Raw genomic sequence first — 13,114 nt, 5'->3', positions numbered from 1 at the left:
TACAAAGCAACATACTGTAGACAGTGGCTGCAGTACTAAAGGAGCATGAAGTAAAAGACTGACTTCTTCCGTCCTCTACATCTGTAGGTTCATATGGATGATGGCTGTCATTATCTTTGAATGTATAATGAGGATAAATGGAGCTAGAACTATAAGTGATTATAATGTTTGTTTTTATTAATATCATTACTCCCCTTGGGAACCATTTTCTACTTTGTTAATGCTTTAAAACAACCTCCGTTACCCTAAATGGAATTGTTTAGCGTGTTTTCCAGTTCAGTTTCATTTGCATTCAGAGCATGAAAAAATTCCAAGAGGTGGTTTTTTTAGTCAGCAAATGGAAATGTGTGAAGAAAGCAAGAAAACTAAGAATGAGGGAGTTCCCTGGTGGTTACACTTTGGTGCTTTCACTGCCATGGCCCAGGTTCAGTCCCAAGCCAGGGCACAGCCCAAAACAAAAAACTAAGAATAAAAAGGAACATAAGTCAATAAGAGCAAATAAGAAGGATCCTGAATCTAAATTGGAGGACTAAACAATGTATCCCTGAGGAGAAAATGACGCTTGAACTGTTAAAAGTGGGCTGGGGGAGATGGTGGTGAGCATTTTAGATCAGAGGGGAAAAAAACACTTGCAAGGGCTCTGGTGCCAGAGGGAGAGTTTAGGAAGTGTGAGGGATAAGATCTGTCCAGATAATGCATGTAGAACTGGCAAAGCTTTGGAAAGGAGCATGTGAGAAACTAGAATAAGGTTAAGAAATGTTAAGTGTATGTTCAGGATACCAGAAAAGCATGGGCCCCAAAACATGAGTAAAATCAAGTTTAGGTAAACTAGAATCTTGCATTAAGAGCATTTAAATGAAGAGCATATAAACCAGTCCTTTGTTAAATGTTGTGTCTTTTATATATTTTTATTTTGCCTTACATAGTTAGAGAATACGGTTCACGAAAACCGAATTTTCAGTGCTTAGGACTTCTAAAGGACTTTAGGAATAGTTGTAGTCAAGTTCGGTTTCGTCATTTTTACAATAACAAGTGGGTTCCAAAAGTTGTGATGTGTCTTAGGTGCCCCACCCAGGTAATGAATGACGAGTCCTGACCTAAAATTCAGAACCCCTGACCTAGCTCCCCCCGCCCCCTTTTAAGAATGAAGTTACTTCTAGAAAATTTAATCCAAATTTGTTAGACTGGGGCTCTAGATAAGGTTTGGAAGGAAGCTAAGGACTATTAATGCCCTGTGACAGAACTTGAAGTTGTAAATAGGCGCCACGACGTTACCATGGTTACTGCAGAGCCACTGGGAGGAGCCGTGCCTTCGTTACCGCGGGGCTAACCCAGAGGCCAATGGTCTGCGCCGTAGCAATGATCTCCGGCAGGAAGCGCAGCTCCTGAGCCAATGGTGCGCGTCGTTTCTATGGTTGCCGCCGGAAGGCCAGGCGTCTCCGCGGCGAGCGCGGTTGCTATGACGCCCGGGACTGAGCAGGCACCTGCCGCTCGCACCCTGGATGCCCTGAACCCTCACCGCGCTTTCCAAGAGACAATTTCCGGCTTGGTTCCTGAGGTTCCCGCCGCAGCCCCAAGGAAGAAAGCCGCTATTCTTCGCTCTTTTTCAGCATTCCAGGCCTTTCCCGGCAGGGCCCAAAACGACAGGAGAAGAGCCTCACCTGGCTTGGCTTTTCTAGCCGCGGGCTGGAGGGATTCGGCCTGAGAATAGATTGGTCGGTTTCCCGGGACCCACCCGTCGCAGGCCCTTAGAATTAGGCTGCTGCTTTTCTTTAAAGAGAGTTTAGAACACTCAATCTGCTTAAGTAGGCGTTCCTTTGCTCACTTTCCAGGCGAAGAGGCACCCCTACTCAAGAGACTGCGCGTGAAGGTAGGGGCCATGACAAAGTCCACCAAGCTACGGCATCCTCTGAGCGTCGGCCTGTGAACAAAGAACTGCTGTTTCCTCCCTTTTGCCGTTTGTTCGTCATGCAGAACTTTAATTCCTGATGAAGCTCTGGAGGCCCTTTGTATCCTCAACATCAGACGTCATCAAGTCAGTTACCTTCTGCCTTTCAAGCTACAACCTCATCCACTTCTCTCATTACCCTGAGCGTCATTTTTTTCATCCTGATCATTGTACGGCCATTCTCACCCCTTCTTGTCCACACTGCACATTCCTGAATGTTCATTCGTCTCCATCACCTCTGTTATCTCTACACCCCCTCCTTCTTTCCTGCTACAATGCTTTGGGTAACTAAGCATTTCACATTCTCCAGCCCTGGAATCTTTTGGAAGATTTTCTTTGTGTCTCTGTACTACGGCAAGCTTTCTGTCTTGAGTATACTCAAGACAAAAATGGAAAAGCATACATTGGTAAATACAAACAGTAAATTTCTACAAGTCTAGTGTGTTTTGAAAATGGAGGAGAAAAAAATCCAAATGTATTTTTGGACTTATCTCAGTTTTATTTAAAGAAAGAAGATGTTTCTCCTTAAGTGTATACTGTTTTAGGCATTCATTTTAGTGACGCGTTCACGTATGTGAAAAGATCATTCAGAATGATCATCCTACAACTTCAAGTCCGTATGAACTCAACACCATGGCAGGATAGAATTTTCAGGAAAGGAGATGCTTGAAACAATTCTTGTGCCTGCTCTTCATGATAGTTCTTAATCAGAAAACATTCCTTGTGATATAAGATGAGAAACAAAAACAGGAGGAATGATTGAAAATAAATATTTTTGGCAAGGGGGCAGGCTTATAAGTCCTCAAAAGATTGGAAAAGCGGCTGTAAAAGTAGAATATGATTTCTTTAGATCCAGTGCAATTGTAATTGAGCTTGGAAAACTTTAATTTCTCTTAAAGTATGGGTTTCTTCTTGAGTTTTACTACTTTATATATATAAAGTTATTTTGAAGATATGCAAAGTGTACATTTTAAATGGGTATTTGTGGGGATAGAATGCTTTAGATATTTTTATTTCTCAGACTAATTTCATCAGTTATTTGTGATAGTCATGCTCAAAGCCAAGTCAAGTGTCCACACAGAAATTCAGCTTTCTCTTCTATAATAGATTGGAGAAGAAAAATGAGTTCTGTGGCTTTTTAAAACTTTTCATATTAAATGAGAGCTGAATAAATTTTAACTCTTGGTAATAAGTGCTGTTAGATGCTATATGTTAAGGGGTTTTCTTTTCCCTTTCCAGTATATATTTATTAAACAAACATCATTATGGCAATATTAACATAAAATTCAAAAAGCTTTCCTCATACCCCTAGCCTAGTGCTACTAAACCTTGGATGGGGCAGCGGAGGGGAGGATTTTGCTCCCTAAGAAACATATGGGAATGGATGGAGACATTTTTAGTTGTCACAACTGGTGATATATAACTGGCATCTAGTTAGTAGAAGCCAGAGATTCTGCTCTCCATTCTTCTGTCCACAGAACAAGAAAGAATTTCCCCACAAGAACGAGTTAGCCAGCCCTGAATGGCTGGCTGAGTCTGACAGCAGTGCTAAGGTTGACATATCAATAGTTCATTATTCTGTTCTCTGTCAATCCTTGCTCACGTGCATATGTTTTTTACATAGTTACAGTGGACATTTGCTTCTCTATTTCACTTAATTTTGTATTTTAAGTGTTTAAACATTGCTATGTTGTCCTCAACATTTTAAAAGTATTTTTCTCTTTATTTTATTTGCAAATTGAAAAGAAAAAAACTGTGTAATGGATACTGTATTTAAAACATTTGTATGTTTTAATTTTATATTTGTGTAGGAGGGAGAAAGAAGGGCTAGGATGAATAACCTAAGTGGATTTCTCAGTTTTCATGGCCATACTCTTTATTGTGTTCCCTTATGTCACTCAAAGACCATGGGGTCACAGGCTCATCCTTTGTTCAGCGCCAGGAGATACGCTGTAGCATGAGGTATGGTCCTGGACCCTGCCCTGTAGTTGGAAGGCACCTACTGCAGCACTAAGAGCAAGTCGAAATGACTGCACTCATTCTTTTGTCCTCTTCCCATTTAAAATTCTTTGCCTCTGTCTCAGTTTGCTCTTACCAGCTCATTCTTTACATCTAGAAGTTTTTAGAAGCTCCAAAAACACCACAGGATGTACTTCTTTCCAGACCATGACTTTTTAAGATACTTAATGACCATGTATTCAGTATCTCCTTTTAAAGAATAGTATGCTTATATACTTTGTTATGTGGGCAAGTTTAGGCACAGTTTAGATGTCAGAGCATTTAGAATTCAAAGAATGAATTTATATTACCTCAAGATCTGCTTTTTGTAAGTTTCAAATTACTCAACCATCGGGACTCAGTAAATCCATCGGGAAAATGTTAGTTCTGGGATGTCAGAGCAGAACAGGCAGAAGGACCCAGGATTCCAGGCAGAGGGACCTAAATATTCAGAGTCATGTAATGAGCAGCATGATCAGTCCATACACTGGCATGAAGGGCTGTCAAGGTGTGGCAGAAGATGAGACATGCAGGGCTCATGTTGTGAAGACTCCGGTGCCAAGCTGAGGATCCAGACTCTTCCTGAAAACAATGGGAATGTTAAGCAGCAAGTGATTTGCATTTACAAGGGTCAGTCTGAGAGCTTTATAGAGTACAGACTGGATGGGGGCCAACCTGGCAGCAAGAAAATCAGTTAAGGACACTGTTACACTAAGTTGGGCAAATGATGAGGTGAGGTTAAACTAAGAGGATTAATTAGAAAATGATCGAAGAGATGGAATCCACAAATGCAGGGATTGGTTGTCCATGAGAGTGGGATGAATGAGGATAGGCCAAAGATGACTCCCAGATTTCTAACTTGGGAAACTATATTGATAGTGATTTTATTAACTGGGATACAGATGGAAGACCAAGTGTTAAGAAAGATGAGTGGATTTTTCAAACTGAGTTGTACACTAGAGAGTTGGATATGCATTTGATCTTAACTAGTAGATTCATTTGGAGAAGGAAATGGCAGCCCACTCCAGTATTCTTGCCTGAAGAATCCCAGGGACGGCGGAGCCTGATGGGCTGCCCTCTAAGGGGTTGCACAGGGTCAGACATAACTGAAGCGACTTAGCAGCAGCAGCAGTAGATTCATTTTGTATTGCCTTCTTGCCTACATTCTCTGCCCTGGAACTTGTAATTTTCTGCCAATCCTTGCTTAAAGGTTAGGCTTGGTGGCTGTATTTTTATCCCTACTTCCCACCTATCCTAGCCACAGCTGACTGAACAAGGAATATTGTACAACTAACTTTGGAGAGAGGAGAGAAATTGATGGGATGAGCAACAAATAATTGTCTCTATTTCATAAACTTGAACTAAAAGGGATAGATACAAGAAATGACTTAATCTGAAAAATTACATGGGTTTAGGACTAAGATGACTGTTTTTAGCTTTGCTGATGAGCACACAGAGAAAGTCCATCCATGTGGAAAAGTAAGTAAATGGGAGCAGGTTCATAGGGAAACACACAGGCAAAAGACCTTATGGGTCAGGATAGACTAGCAATGACTGTCTATTTCCATGTCCATTTTCCATGTAACTAGGTTTCAGTTCAATTCAGTCGCTTGGTCATGTGCAACTCTTTGCAACCCCATAGACTGCAGCACGCCAGGTTTCCCTGTCCATCACCAACTCCCAGAGCTTGCTCAAATTCACGTCCGTTGAGTCGGTGATGCCATCCAACCATCTCATCCTCTGTCGTCCCCTTCTTCTCCTGCCTTCAATCTTTCCCAGCATCAGGGTCTTTTCCAATGAGTCAGTTCTTTGCATCAGGTGGCCAAAGTATTGGAGCTTCAGCTTCAGCATCAGTCCTTCTAATGAATATTCAGGACTGATTTCCTTTACGATTGACTGGTTTGATCTCCTTGTTTGCAGCATATGAACTTCTATCTTATTCTTCCAATAACCCTCCTAAGTAGTTGGAATTGGTCAGCTGTAAAGGCCAGAAAACTCAAAATAATAATGGCTTGAAAAATAGAAGTCCATAAAAGTCAAGAAGCAAGCACCCCAAAACTGATAGGGCAGCATTTTGAAATTGCCAAAGGTTCAGATTTCTACTCTTATGATAGTATATCATCCGTGGCCTGTGGCTTCCACATCATGGTGTCCAAGATGGATGCTCAAGCTTCAAACTATCTTTGTCTGCATTCCAGCCAGTGGAAAGAAAGAGGATGAGTCCATCCTTTTCCTTTAAGGACATTTGCTAAACTAGGTGGCCCACAATTCCATTTACATCCTATTGGTCAGAACTTAGTCACATGGGTGTATCTAGCAGAAGGCAGGCATCCTTGTGACCAGTACAAAAAAAAAATCTTATTTCTGCAGGAAAAAAGAATACAAAATCATCAATCAATTAAATAGATATTTTTAAAAGAATATATATTGAAGGAAAACTGGCAATTTCTGCTACATTTACTTATTTATATTTGTTCTAACTTCAGTGTATTTGTTTCTTGCCAATTTTTCTAGATAGACCTGGGGCTTAGCAGAGATGGATTATTGTTTAATTCTCCTAATAACCCAATGAGATTGGCATTACTATTATATCCATTCTATTTGGAGGCAATCAAAGTTTAAGGAAGTTAGATGACTTGTGTTAGTCACATGACTAGAAAGTGGTGGAGCCAGGATTTGAACCAAGGCATGTCAGACTCCCCTGCCCAAGCTGTTCATCACCATGATAGTAAGAAGGGCGGAGAGCCAAAGACAGGGTTCTTAGGAATGGTGGCATTTGATGTGTCTGTTGAAGAGCCCAGGAAGAAGACAGGAGAGACAAGGCCAGGGAAGTAAGAGTGAAAACAGGAAAAAGTGACATCACAGAACAGAAAGGAGTGGACAGATACCACTCCTAAAAAGAGCAGAAACATAGCCAGTTGAATTTGGCATTTTGAGGGTTGTTGCTGAATGAGAGTATGAGTACAGTAGTAAGAGCAGAAGCCAAAGGCTGTGACTTGAGGAGGGTAAGATAGATTAGAAAGAGGACAGTAACTTGAGAGGGGGATATGGTAGGATCAAAGGAGAGTTATTTTGTACCTTTATTTTTACCATCAAAGACATCTTAACCTAAGGACATGACATCAGTTGGGAGGGAGATAGTGAGCCAACAGAAAAGAAAAAAGAAGCAATCCGAGATGGGATCTGGAACACGGGTCAAGGGATTTGCTTTGGACAAGAGAATGGAAAAACTCTTCCTCTGAGAAGGGAAAAGGAGCAGGGTCTCTAAAAATGGTGGTTAGTGTATTGGTGGTCACAAAAGAAGCTGACAGTTTTATGATGGCCTTAGTTCTTACTAGTGCTGTGGGAGACATGGTCATCTGCCAACAGAGGGGAGAGGTGAGGTTTGGAGTTTGATGGGAGAGGTGGAAGTTCTGAATATTTACTGAGTGAAATGGTAGCAGAAACTAGCCAAGTGCATGGAATGGCCTATGCACGTAGGGAAGCTTGGTTCAGGCGGCAGACCATGGATTTGTAGTGGCTCCAGTTTGCATACTTGTTCGTTTTTTTCTCCCAGCACTCAGCAAACTAAAGTAGGTAGAGACAAATCAAATGGTCAAACTTTTCCCCCAGTTTGGATTTGCAGGGAATATGGGACAAGGGGTTAGATAACTGGAAACATTGATGAGAGACTGATTGAGATGAACCACAGTAGGGTCCAGGCTTGAGGCGGGAAATAAGTGAAGCCAAAGAGTATCTGGTAGTTTGAGACAGGATGTAATGGTCCAGGGACTGGAGGTTTCAACTGTCATTGTAGAATAGTTTAAGAGAGCAACAACTTCACACCCATTTCTATGGCTATTATTTTATATATTTGTGGCAGTTCTCCAAAAAGTTAATATACATAGATTTATATATCCAAAAATTCCATTCCTAGGAAGATGCCCAAAACAACTAAAACAGGGACTTAGATGCTTGTTACATCAGTGTTTCACAGCAGTGTTATTCGCAATAGTCAAAAGGTGGAAACAAATCAAGTGCCCATCAACAGATGAATGAGTAACCAAAATACACACAGTGAAATGTTATTCAGCCTTAAAAAGGAAGGAAATTCTGATCCATGCTATGAAGAGGGTGAAACCTGAAGACATGCTAAGTGAAATAACCCAGAAATAAAAGGACAAATGTATAATTCCACTCATATGAGGTACCTGGAATAGGCACATTTATAGAGACAGAAATTAGAGAGTGGGAAATGGGGTCTTGTTGTTTAATGGATACAGAGCTTATGTTTGGGATAATGAAAATGTTCTGAAAATGGATAGCAGTGACGATTGTATAGCACTATGAATGTTCTCAGTGCCACTGAGTTCTGCACTTAAGTATGGTTAAAATGGTAAATTTTAAGTTTCGTGTATTTACTGTACACACACAAAAGAGCGGAAGGTGGTAGAGTCAGACATTTGGAATTTAGAATTGTGGGATTTCAACAGTAGTTTAGGTTATGACAAGAGCTCAGTGGAAGCCACGGGCTTAGATGAATAAGTAGAGTGGAGGTTAAAGGTCTCTGGCTTTGGAAGGGTGTTTGGTCTAGGAGCTTGGATGAGTCACACTTGGCTATTGACTTGCATCCTATACCACCCTCCTGACCAGACAAGCTTCCTTTTCCTGTATCGCTGCTTACCCTCTGATACCCCAAATTTCCCAGAAGCCAGAATGCAACGGTATTCTCAATATGCCCCATCCACTTCTCCTTTCAGCTTCCTCCAGCTTAAGACTGCCCCGCTCTATCCCACAACATGGTAGGGTGACGGGGGGTATGCTACTCTCTGGGGGCAAGCAACTCACAGTGTAGGACATGTAAGAATTCAAACATTTATTTTCTTATTATTCATAATCTCACCAATTTATCACAGTTGTGTTTTAAAATTTTGATGTATTTGCTTCCATTCTTATGTGTCTGATTTTTACATAGTTGTAATAATACCTTTATGTTCTACTTTTTCTCTTTATTATAACAGAAGCATTTTTCTATATTGCCAAATGTATTTCTAGTGTCTTAGGTCCTCTAATACTCAGAACTAAAACCACAAGGAACTGAATAGTGCTCAGAGACCTTGTGGGAAGGAGGATATGAATGGGGACCAGATGATGGGAGTAGGGTGAGGAGGAGCACAAGAAGACTTTTAGCTATAAGTCATGGGGAAGATGCATGGGGGCACTAAAATTCAGATCTGGATCCTTTTTTTCTTTAATGCATCAGATGGTAATTAACATTTTATATATCATCCACAAGAGCTGTTGATGTGAAAAGAATGAAACTCTGGAAAACTTATCAAGAAAAGATAAAAATAATCAAAACATAGTTTTGCTGTTAAAAAAGCAAAACTGATCATGATTATGTAGACTAACTGCAGTTCAATAACAGTCATGCTTTCCCTATAATCTGGGTCACATTAACTTAGTTAAAAGTCATTAATATATTTGATTATACCAGCAAGTCTTATTCACAGTTGTTGTTCAGTCTCTTAGTCATGTCTGACTTTTACAACCCCATGGACTGCAGCACACCAGGCTTCCCTGTCCTTCACCATGTCCCGGAGCTTGATTAAACTCACGTCCAGTGAGTTGGTGATGCCATCCAATCATCTCGTCCTCTGTCATCCCCTTCTCTTCCTGCCTTCAATCTTTCCCAGCCTCAGGGTCTTTTCTAACCAGTCAGATCTTCTCATCAGGTGGCCAGAGTATTGGAGCTTCAGCTTCAGCATCAGTCCTTCCAGTGAATATTCAGGATTGATTTCCTTTAGGACTGACTGATTTGATCTTCTTGTAGTCCAAGGACTCTTGAGTCTTCTCCAACACCACAGTTCAGAAGCATCAATTCTTCGACGCTCATTCTTAATGAGGTCCAACCCTCACATTCATACATGACTACTGGAAAACTATAGCTTTGACTATATGGACTTTTGTTAGCAAAATAGTGTCTCTGCTTTTTAATACGCTAAGTTTGTCATAGTCTTTCTTCCACGGAGCAAGTGTCTTTTAATTTCATGACTGCAGTCACCATCCACAGTGATTTTGGAGCCCAGGAAAATAAAGTCTGTCACTGTTTCCATTGTTTCTCTATCTATTTGCCATGAAGTGATGGTATCAGATGCCATGCTCTTAGTTTTTTGAATGTTGAGTTTTAAGCCAGCTTTCTCACTCTCCTCTTTCACCTTCATCAAGAAGCTCTTTAGTTCCTCTTCACTTTTGCCATTAGGGTGGTATCATCTGCATATCTGAGATTATTGATATTTCTCCTGATAATCTTGATTCCAGCTTGTGCTTCATCCAGCCAGGCATTTCACATGATGTACTCTGCATAGAAGTTAAATAAGCAGGGTGCCAATACACATCTTTGACGCACTCCTTTCCCGATTTGGAACCTGTCCACTGTTCCATGTCCAGTTCTAACTGTTGCTTCTTGACCTGCATACAGGTTTTTCAGAGGCAGGTAAGGTGGTTTGGTATTCCCATCTGTTTAAGAATTTTCCACAGTTTGTTTTGATCCATACCATCAAAGTCTTTAGCATAGTCAATGAAGCAGGAGTAGATGTTTATCTGGAATTCTCTTGCTTTTTCTATGATTCAGCAGATGTTGGCAATTTGATCTCTGGTTTTTCTGCCTTTTCTAAATCCAGCTTGAACATCTGGAAGTTCTTGGTTCACGTACTGTTGAAGCCTAGCTTGAAGAATTTTGATCATTACTTTGCTATCATGTGAGATGAGTACAATTGTGCCGTAGTTTGAACATTCTTTGGCACTGCCTTTCTTTGGGTTTAGAATGAAAACTGACTTTTTCCAGTCCCGTAGCCAGCTGAGTTTTCCAAATTTTCTGGCATTTTGAATACAGCACTTTCACAGTATCATTTTTTAGGATTTGAAATAGCTCACCTGGAATTCCATCACCTCCACTGGCTTTGTTCATTGTGATGCTTTAGTGATTCTCATAACACTTATATCACTCCATCAATCAGCAAACATTTATCTCTTCCACACCATGTAGTGCAAGCTGTTATGTAGCATGACTACTTTCAGGTTAAAAAAATTAAAGACAGTATCAATGGCAGGCTTAGATCAAGAAGTTTTAGAAGTGAGCTAAATGACTTAGATGTCAACAGAAGTTATAAGACACTTTCTAGGAGCAAAATAATTCCTTGATGGTACAGAATTAATGGCTTTCTAGCTCCCAGAGGAATCCTTTTATTTCTAAATACTTAAAAGCCAAAAACTACTTTGGGATTTATAACATTGCAAGGGGCCTTGGGGAGATTTTCAGATTATTAAATTACAAACTTCAGAACTGTGCAGGCAGAAAGCTTGTGTTTTTTAACACGTGCATTTCTTATTTTAGAGGATATAATAGAACTCTTCAAAGCTTTAATTTTTTGTATTTTAGCTATTTCATGTATGTGCTCATTATAACGGAGAAGGCAATGGCAACCCACTCCACTACTCTTGCCTGGAAAATCCCATGGCAGAGGAGCCTGGTGGGGTGCCGTCTATGGGGGTCGCACAGAGTTGGACATGACTGAAGTGACTTAGCAGCAGCAGCAGCTCAGTATAACTTGATAGCATAACTGTTAATTAATAGGGAAACTAAGCTATACTTTGTAAGGAGTCTAACTCTAGGCATATAAACATAACATTTTTTGTATGCTCAGTTGTATGTTTGTATGTGTTTGTTCATACATACATATGCTTATTTCTTTTATCAAGGGAAAATTTCAATTAGAAGATTTAGTTCACCATCCTGAGAAAGAAGGAATTGAACTGCTTGTCTTGACAGAAGAACAACTCTTGTTTTGTCTGGGACTTGTTACAGCAAAGACAGGCTGATGACTGCTTCCAGAAATCTAGAAGAGCTGTCAGCAAAGCACGTGGAAGAAATTAAAGACGTAAGAACTAATATCATAATTTTGAGATAGCCATGGTTTTGGGACATCCCTGGTGGTTCAGTGATTAAGACTCTGTGCTTCCACTGTAGGAGGCAAGGGTTCTATCCCTGGTTGGGGAAGTTCTGCTCAATGTGGCCAAAAAAGGGGGAAAAAAAACAACTGTGGTTTTGTTCATCATCCTTCCATTATGTTAACATATTAAAAGTGATATTTGAATATCACTGTATAATTTGCAAAGCACTCATGTGTACACTTTTTTTTTTCCATGAAATATATCAACAATCTGTATTGGTTTCCAATAGAATACATATACAGGACATTGCCCAGAGAGGACTGGTTGAATATCCAAATAGGTCTGCTGAAGGTGGCTTTCATTATCCTAGTAAATTCATCCTTATCTCAATAACCAACCCTCTAGCTGACTTTCTGGCTAGTAGACTTAGAAACCTGACTAGCCAGCCTATAGGGAATGGATCTGCTTCTCAAAGGTGGCCTTGTATTGACCAAACTCACAGAAAAGTTTGTAGAAAAATTGAACCAGCTTTTTAAATAGCAGTAAGAAATATAACTACCAAAGGAACCAGACACATATATCCTGTGGCTGATGCATTTTTCCTCTATAGGCACACTACATAGGAAGCCAAATTTTAATCAAATGTTTACTTGCTGAACAAATGAAATGATTCTGAATTTGTAGAGCACCAGCTAAGATAACCATATTTCTACAATCAGACTATCATACCTGCCCTTGTTTCTGGACCTGTTATATCCTAGAACCTCAGTACCAGGCCAGTAGAGGAGTGTATAATGACACTTCTGACACTTTAATCACTCTTTTTGATGTGTCCAGTACTGATTAACCTACATTCTTACATATAAGATACTTTATTTTCTTTACTCCAGATACTTAAATTTCCTTTAATAAAGTTATTTACAACTTCTCAAAATATAAAGAAAAAACTCCAGTATAAGAACAAAATTGTATTTCTCTTTCTGGAAATAAAAGGTAATAAAAATAAGTAAAACAACTCTCTTTAATTCTTTGCTGATCCAACCTTTCCTTGCCTTGGAGGAATGGCTATTTACAGTGTATCTTTAAGTATTAAGTTCAACAGCAGTTAAACATCACTGTGATTTGATTAACAAGGGACATTTCATTGCTTCTCTAATGTTGGGCTTTATATCCTGTTTACTACCTAGGCAGACATCTTCTTTAGTTTTATAAAGTGCCATTTTGCTATTTGGTATT

At 40.0% G+C, this 13,114-nt stretch overlaps 1 protein-coding gene across 5 annotated transcripts in view; it reads left to right on the top strand.

Annotated features, from left to right (window-relative positions):
- The first annotated feature begins 1,458 nt into the window (after window positions 1-1,458).
- Window positions 1,459-13,114, top strand: part of CCDC30 (coiled-coil domain containing 30) — a 116,224-nt gene continuing 104,568 nt past the window's right edge. For 3 of the 5 annotated variants that reach the window (XM_043878447.1, XM_043878450.1, XM_043878451.1), the window contains exons 1-2: window positions 1,471-2,035; window positions 11,687-11,865. In XM_043878447.1, the coding sequence (XP_043734382.1) occupies window positions 11,806-11,865 (60 nt within the window). In that variant the 5' untranslated portion in view covers window positions 1,471-2,035; window positions 11,687-11,805. Of the gene's footprint in view, window positions 2,356-11,686; window positions 11,866-13,114 lie in introns of all 5 variants that reach the window. The other 2 variants (XM_043878448.1, XM_043878449.1) reach the window with 2 other exon arrangements.

This window comes from Cervus elaphus, chromosome 20, assembly GCF_910594005.1.
Source record: "Cervus elaphus chromosome 20, mCerEla1.1, whole genome shotgun sequence".
Taxonomy (NCBI): domain Eukaryota; kingdom Metazoa; phylum Chordata; class Mammalia; order Artiodactyla; family Cervidae; genus Cervus; species Cervus elaphus.
Note: the sequence above shows the minus strand (reverse complement) of the source record. Positions and strands in the feature narration are given on the sequence as shown.